We start from the raw sequence: 8043 nt of genomic DNA on the forward strand, positions 1-8043 counted from the left end.
AGTTGTTGAAATTAGCTAGGCCTGTGAAGTTCTGCATGTACCCTACTCCTGAACAGTTTAGTGCAAGAGACTCTTTAATACTGATTTTCTGGTAAAACTGGGACTCGTACACAGACTTGCAGCCTAATGCTCAGCTCCAGAACAAAGCAAGTCCATTACAGGATGAACTGGGTCATCATCCTACACTCCCACAGAAATTTCATTCCACAGCTGGAAACAAGAGTCTTAGGTGTTGTGTCCATTTACACCTGCAAATAAAATGGGTTACCATGGGTCCTGAGGAGACTGGCATACATTCATATAACTCATTTCTCTGTCCCATCATTTCCTTTCCGAAAAGAGGGTGGCCTCATCTGTACTGCTCATTATGGTAACTTTGCTCCATGCTGTCAGTGTGCTTACACTTTGCCTGGGCAAGTTTTCATCTGGCCGGAATATTGCCAAGCAGCTTGCTAACCATGATTAGCATGATTATGTGTCCAGTGCGTCTGTCCCTGTCTTGGCCCTGCTTGATTTACTAGGATGGATGTAGCCTGTCATATATAATCTCAAAAAATCAATGTATGTTCTGTCTGCGTGGAAGCCCTCTACAAGACGTGTTTTGGGAAGTGTTTTTCAGAGACAATCATGTGAGGGACAGGTTAGATTTTAGCCTGACTTGGAAAAGCACAAAACACTTTTTTTATTTAATTTTTTTAATGTACAAACAGAAATACTTCTTGATACAACTGGAGAGACCTCAGAGATTGGCTGGACTACCCACCCTTCTGATGGGGTAAGCATTTCTCTTGTCCTTGTTTTTACCACACCTCTGCGGAGAAGGTGTGCATGCAGCTGATGGAGAAAGGGAAACTGGAACTATTGAGACTGAGGTTAGACTAACAGGTCTGTAGTTTCCTGGGTCTTTCCTCACACCCTTCTTGTAAATTGGAATAACATTTGTTAGCTTCCAGTGAGTAGGGACCTCCCCAAACTCCCAAGACCTTTGATAGATGATCAAGAAGGGTCCTGCTGTAACATCCACTAGCTCCTTCAGTGCTCTGGGTTGAATCCCTTCAGACCACATGGACTTAAGAACATTCACCTGATATAACTGGTTCCTTACAATTTCATTGTCCACAAATGGAAAGTCACTGTTCCTGCATTTGTGGTCCTCTGACTCAGGGGACCGAGCAGCCCAAGGTCTAATTAAAGACTAATGCCAAAAAAGCATTGAATACCTCCACTTTTTCTTCATCCTTATTAGTCAGATGACCATCTTCAACAAGTACCAGTCCAATGCTTTCCTTAAACCTCCTCTTGCTATTAATGTACTTTTAAAAAGCCTTCCTTGTTGTCTGACACAACACTGGCCAGTTTCAACTCTGGTTGAGCTTTGGCCTTCCGTGTCTTTTCCCTGCATATACAAACCACAGCTCTATAATCTTCCTGCGAAGCCTGACCTCACTTCCAGAGATCATAAAATTTCTTTTTCCTCTTGAGCTCCATGAGCAGTTCTCTGTTCAGCCAAGATGGTCTTATGCCCCACTTGGTTGACTTACAACACACTGGAATTGCCTGCTTCTGTGCTTCTGAAAGGTGATTCATAAAAACTGACCAGCACCCCTGGTCTCGTAAGCCCTCAGGAGCAGATTCCCAGGGGAAACATTTCTTGATCACTGTGGCCAAGACAGCCACCTACCATCACATCTGCCATGAGTCCTTCTGTATTCACAAATAGCAAGTCTAAGAGGGTGTCTGTCCTAGTTGTCTCACTGAGTACCTGTGACAAGCAGTTATCTCCTACAAACTTCAAGAATTTCCCGGACCTGCTTGTCACAGCAGTGTGGTATTCCCAGTTGATGTCTGTGAAGTTGAAATCTCCCATAAGGACAAGGGCCACAAATCCAGAGATTTCTCCTAATTGCCTATAGAATATCTCATCGGTGCTAACGTCCTGACTAGGTAATTGGTAGTGGACACTTGGTACAACATGTCCTTTATTTTTCATCCCCCTAATCTTCACCCAGAGGCTGTCAACCACCTCATCACTAACTATAAGGGGCTATACAATCAAACCTCTCCCTTACATACACTGCAACTCCTCTACTCCCCCTGCCCTGCCTGTCCCTCCTGAGCAGCCTGTAGCCCTCCATCCCAGCACTCCAGCTGTGGGACTTGTTCCACCAAGTCTCACTAATACCTCATTGGTATTCATAGGTCGGGAATTGACCAATGCTTCCAGTTCATTCTGTTTGTTTCTCACACTGCCTGTGTTGGTGTACAAGCATTTCAGACATGTTCCTGAGTCCTCCATGCTCTCAGGAGCAGTGTGAATGTTCCCACTAACATTTCCACCCTCAGGTAATGCCATGCAGGCTTACCTTCAGCTGTTCTATTGGTATCTCCTCCCCCCTCTGATTCCTAGAGTAAAGCCCTCTCAATCAGTCCCACCAGTTTATGAGCAAAGATGCGTTTCCCCCATTGGGACAGGTGGATGACACCTGGAGATGGCAGAGCACAGTTCCAACTGTGATGAAGTTGGGTAGAAGGAACCTGCGCTTTAATGTTTTCAACAAAGAACAGTGTCTTGTTTCTCTGTCCTGTGTGTTTATTTGTGCATCTTGTCTCTGGAGAAAAGAGATGGAGAAATAAGAGTGAAGAAAGTGTGATTTTAAGATTTCAAGATTCTAATCAGTTTCTCTCTGATTTTAAGATTCTCAGTATCATGTGATGGGTTTGCATTATTTATGTTTTCTGTCACGACAGTTCTTACTTGCAGGCTTTAACAGCTCTTCTTTACACGGTCATACTTTGTCCTGGCTAGAGCGCTGTGCTGCACATGCCATCAGCAGGTTCAAGTCTTGTCGTAGAGATGACAAGGAGAAGGGAGAGAAAGAAGACCTGTCCTGTACTTTTGGTGCAGTTGAACGCTGAATCAATTTTTCTTTTACTATTTTTTTCTTCCTTTTCTCTCCCATTTATCCACCATAGTGGGATGAAGTAAGTGTCCTGGATGACAAGAAGCGCCTTATCCGAACCTTTGAAGTCTGTAACGTGGCTGAACCAGGTCAGAATAATTGGTTGCGTACTCACTTCATAGAGCGACGTGGAGTGCACCGAGTCCATGTCCGCCTCTATTTCTCAGTGAGAGACTGTGCCAGCATGCGCACTGTGGCCTCATCTTGCAAGGAGACTTTCACACTCTACTACCACCAGTCGGAGGCTGACATAGCTTCTCAGGAACTGCCAGAGTGGCGTGAGGGCCCCTGGACCAAAGTGGATACTATTGCAGCTGATGAAAGCTTTTCCCAGGTGGACAGCACTGGGAAGGTGGTAAAGATGAATGTTAAAGTACGTAGCTTTGGGCCGCTCACCAAGCAAGGCTTCTACCTGGCCTTCCAGGACTCAGGAGCCTGCATGTCCCTGGTGGCAGTCCAAGTCTTTTTCTACAAGTGCCCAGCTGTGGTGAAAGGATTTGCCTCCTTCCCCGAAACTTTTGCTGGAGGGGAGAAGACCTCACTGGTGGAGTCACTGGGGATGTGTGTACCAAATGCTGAAGAGACAAGCGTGACTGGGTCTTCAGGTGTTCGGTTGCACTGCAATGGAGAAGGGGATTGGATGGTGGCCATTGGACGATGCACTTGCAGGGCTGGCTACCAGCCTGTTGATGATGAACAAGCCTGCCAAGGTGAGAGACCCTTTTTCCCTTCCACTTAGGCAGACACTTCTTTGTTGGTTCTCTGTATTAGTAGCATCTGGCATTTGCCAAAAATTCACAGAACTAGGAGGTTAAATCATTTCTCAAAGAGAATACTTACTAGCAGCCTCTTCTGGCACTTTAGTGTCTCAGACTGGAGTTGGAGTGACCACTTCTTTGTGCTAAGAACATGTTTGGAAACTCCGCTCAGGCCCTAGTTTAAGCTGCCACCAGAGACAGCCTGTTAGGCTACATCTGCAGAATTACCAGGAGTTGTAACTAGCCAGCTCTAACATAGTTCCACTATACCAAGAGGCAGCAGCGTTAGAGGAGAGATGTCACATGAAGCAAAGCTGAGCCCAGAGCTAATGCACTCTACTCTTCCTAACTAGTTTGGGCCCTTTTGCTAGTACTGTTGGAACTAGTGTTAAAAAGAAGAAAGGTAAGATGGCAGCAGCCTGGTCATGGGACAGGGGACATGCAGCAGGGATCTGTGAGCCTGGCTCAGTAAGAAAAAGCAGTCATAATGGTATTGTCAGTACCCCTAATGTGCTCTCTGCCCTGGGCCCCATGGTATTTTCTGTGAAATGCTTGTAGGAGGAAGTAGAATAAATGATGTATCACCCAGTAATAGTACTGGGACAAAATCTGGCCAAGCCTGAACACCCAGTCTAATGTCATGACTGTCTTCCTATCTCAAGCTGAAGACAGTCCATTACACCAAGCCGCTTATGTTGGTTATATAATTTAGTGTATAATGTTCTTCTGGTGCTTCTGTGGTTTTAATATACATCTACTCAAGAGCTCTCAGCAATGTAAAATGTTGCTGCACCACACTTAGTACTCTAAAAAATTAAATGTAATGTGGAACCCAGTTTTGGCCACAGACAGAGTTTTAAAGTAAATTGTAATTTATTCAAGTAAGAGTTCAACTGGGACACTGAGGATACAAATACTCTGGTTAACACCAGGTGCAAATGCAATGGATAGTTAATAGTTGTCAATATGTTACCTTAAGTTCCTGTCTCATGAAGTGATTTGGGGTAATGCAAAATAACTTTATTGTTCATTGTGATGGAGACTTATAAAACAATTAATACTGGTAAGTGCTTTTTATTTAGTTAAGCTTTAAGAATTATTAAAATGTGTGTGCCTTTCTATCCTGCTCATCCTGAAAGAAATGTAACTACATTGATATAGTGCTGCTCCTGAGACAGACATAGAGCAGCTCTATATGGCACTAACTTTGTTTTCTGCATCAGTAGCATGACTAGTTAGGTCACAATTCAGGTAAACTCCCAGTCAATATTTTAGTATCAAATAGTAGTCTTATGCACTCAAAAAATACTGAAATTAGGCTTGGCAAATAGAAGTAAGGATTTTTTTTAAATCTATCTTCGCTTTTTTGTAGCATTCAATGAAAGCTGATACTCCCTTGTCGCCCCATTATCACAGAAACTGGAGATAGATGAAAATGGCAAATATTTTAAGGAATGACTGAAATAATGACAGTTTGGCAAACTACAAAACACTGTTCCCATGATTTACTTCCTGAGATTCCATAAGCAGTTTACAACAGTCAAAGACAGCCAAATAATGAACCTTAATGTTAGAAGGTATTTTTCTAACCTTTTTCTATTATTCTAAGGCTCCTTATGTTTCTTGTAAACTGCTCTGGAGTGATCACCATTCCTGATCTCTTCTTCTACAAATAGTATGTTGCTGTCCTGTCTAAATGGAGCCACATTCAGTAGCTTAGTTTATTCCCTTATTTGGTGTTTCTTTGCTTAGAGTCCTTTCCAGGATATCTCCTCTGTATGTTCACAGAAATACACTGTGATACGGAGTTGCCACAAGGTTCTCTATGAAATACAGAACAAAAGCAATAGCCCAAGGGCAGATTTCTACTGATGATCCTGCAGAGAGCTCTTCTTAATAGGACTGAAGAATGAACCAATGATAGGAAGGAGAAGCAAGTTTCCTTCGTATACTTAAGTAGAAGTGTGTGTGGGCATTGCCTTCCCCCTGACCATATGGAATCCTGTGAAGTCCTTCCTGGACCAGCTGTTACCTCTTCTCTTTAGAACAAAGAATCTGACAAGAATCATTATGAGCAGATAGATAGAAAGGCTGTTTTTTTCCTGCACCCTACTATGAGTTAAGATTCTTTCATTAGTTTCATAAGACTGTCTGTTGTTTCTTACTATATGGCCAATTTTTCCAGCTAAATTGAAGAGTGAAACAACATCCTTTAGTAAGCCCTCTGGGTGATGTGGGATGTGGTGTGTGGGGGATTCACTTTTGACTTTATCCAAGGAGACTTCTTCTCATGCTGAACCATCAGAAAGGAGAATGGCAGATTACAGAGGAAAAAGGAAGGCTGGGACCTTTGGTGCTTTTCTTTCCATAGATGTATACTCACAAGGTGCCTTGCCATGCAAGGTTTCTTGCAACTCTGTTTTTCCACATAGAAGGCCAGAAGTTGAAATTTCTGGGTGTTTAGGCCACCCTAGGCTACTGGTTCCCAAAATTCTGGACTGATGGCTGTTGTCCCACGTCTGCTCTCAGACCAACAGATTCATTACTAAAAACGGTTGTTCCCAGATACCATCCCCACAAACCATTTTACAATATAATGTGTTTCTTGGGATTCACTGCCCACTGCTTGTTATCACCTTTTAGCTAAAAGTCACATGGGATTTAAGTTACCAGATGCTCTTGAAAATAATACTTCGAATTCATGACTGAGACATTTTAAAAAATATTTCAAAAATTACACTGTGGAGAAAAAAGTGAAACAAAATGACTACTTGATAAAGTGCTAAGCTGACTTCCAAATTAAGAAGGTAAGATCTTAGCTTGAGAAATCACGGAAATAGAACTATTAATTTAATAATACAGTTTTTTTTTTCTTTCAAGTCCAAATACAAATTAATTCCAAGTCAGTTTTGCCAGTCAAGTTCCATGTCTGCTTTTCTACCCAGTCCCATATCAGTATTCAATATGATGTTTGTCCTACATCACTGAAAATATGCCATTACTGTAGCAGTATACCCCTACATCTGCTATTACCCTCCAGCTACCCACCTGCTGTTTCTGTAGCTCAGAGGACTGACTTGTCTCCCTTTATTCAGCTTTGATGTCTGAGGGAGAGAAGATCATGGGACTATAGGAGGAAAACACAGCGTATTTAGAAATTAATAGAGTGGAAGGAGCTATTTTAGTCCTGAGATTTGGGGCACGTCTTTGCATCCTTGTTGAAGTCCCCTTGTTGGACTTTGCTGATTCCCTTCTTGAGTGTCATAGTGTGTTGGGTTTACAGGGCAAGGTTCTGGTAGTGGTGGGGCTGATGGGGTGGCCTCTGTAGCAAGAGGGCAGGGGCTGTCCCATGCCAGACATAGCTTTTTCCAAACATGTCTGCAAGAGATCCACCACAGGATGGAGCTGATCCCATTAGCCACCTGTGTGGCACCTCTGTACAAACATATTTTAAGAAGGTGCAGAAAACACCAACCAGAGGTAGGAGAAGGGAACAAAGGAGTAAGAAACAGCAGAGGGAACATCAAGGTCGGAGAAGGAGGAGGGGAGGTACTCCAGGCACTGGAGCACATACGCAGTGGAGCCAGAGCAGATGGATATTTCCTGAAGGAACTGTGGCTCATGGAGAGCCCACACTGGGGCAGAGGAAAAGTGTGAGAGATATGCACACCAATATCCTACCCTCTGATGCTTGGGTGGAGTGGAAGCCTTTGGAGTGAAAAGAGTTAAGCTGAGCCTGGAAGAGGAAGGAGGAAAGGTGTTGTTTTAATGTTTGTTTTTGTTTTCTCATTACCCAAAACTATTTTAATCAGGAATAAATTAAATTAATTTTCCCCAAGCCAAGTCTGCTTTCCCTGTCACAGTAAGTGGTAAAAAAATCTCCATTCTTTATCTCGATCCATGAACTTTGTCATCCTGTTTTCTCCCTATGTCTTGCTGAGGAGGGGGGAGTGAGAGAGTGACAAGGTGGGCATTTTGCTGTTTGCCAGCACAAACTCTCCAAGCTTCTCCTCTCTTCTTTCCCTGGGTGTTTCTGAGAGTACTGAGGAAGCAAAAGGTCCACCTGTCTTTTCTAGTAGCTGTAATTGGCCTTTCTTCTGTGTGATGCAAGAGTGTACAAAGTTGTCAGATTCCATAAAAATTGCCCGTGTCCTGTGGCCATATATACTCCCTTTTGATTTCAGAAGGTATCACACCTGTAATACTGATAACTGCAGGAGCTAGGAACTGTGCACACAGCTGTTTGAGGGCTCGTTTGGGAAGAATACTGCATGATTATTTTTATGTTATTAAAAGATGCCTTTCCTCTCTAGCCTGGATAAACC

The 8043-nt window shown here is 43.2% G+C and overlaps 1 protein-coding gene across 1 annotated transcript; it reads left to right on the plus strand.

Moving 5' to 3' along the window:
• Positions 1 to 710: 710 nt before the first annotated feature.
• LOC104461726 (ephrin type-B receptor 5-like) lies at positions 711 to 3670 on the plus strand (the record flags this gene model as incomplete). The annotated part of the gene is made up of 2 exons (XM_010073409.1): positions 711 to 775; positions 2974 to 3670. Coding segments are annotated over 2 exons (762 nt in total), but the record flags the coding sequence as incomplete, so codon positions are not given.
• Between the last annotated feature and the right edge of the window lie 4373 nt (positions 3671 to 8043).

Source organism: Pterocles gutturalis, unplaced genomic scaffold (assembly GCF_000699245.1).
Source record: "Pterocles gutturalis isolate BGI_N339 unplaced genomic scaffold, ASM69924v1 scaffold14187, whole genome shotgun sequence".
In the NCBI taxonomy this organism is placed as follows: Eukaryota; Metazoa; Chordata; class Aves; order Pterocliformes; family Pteroclidae; genus Pterocles; species Pterocles gutturalis.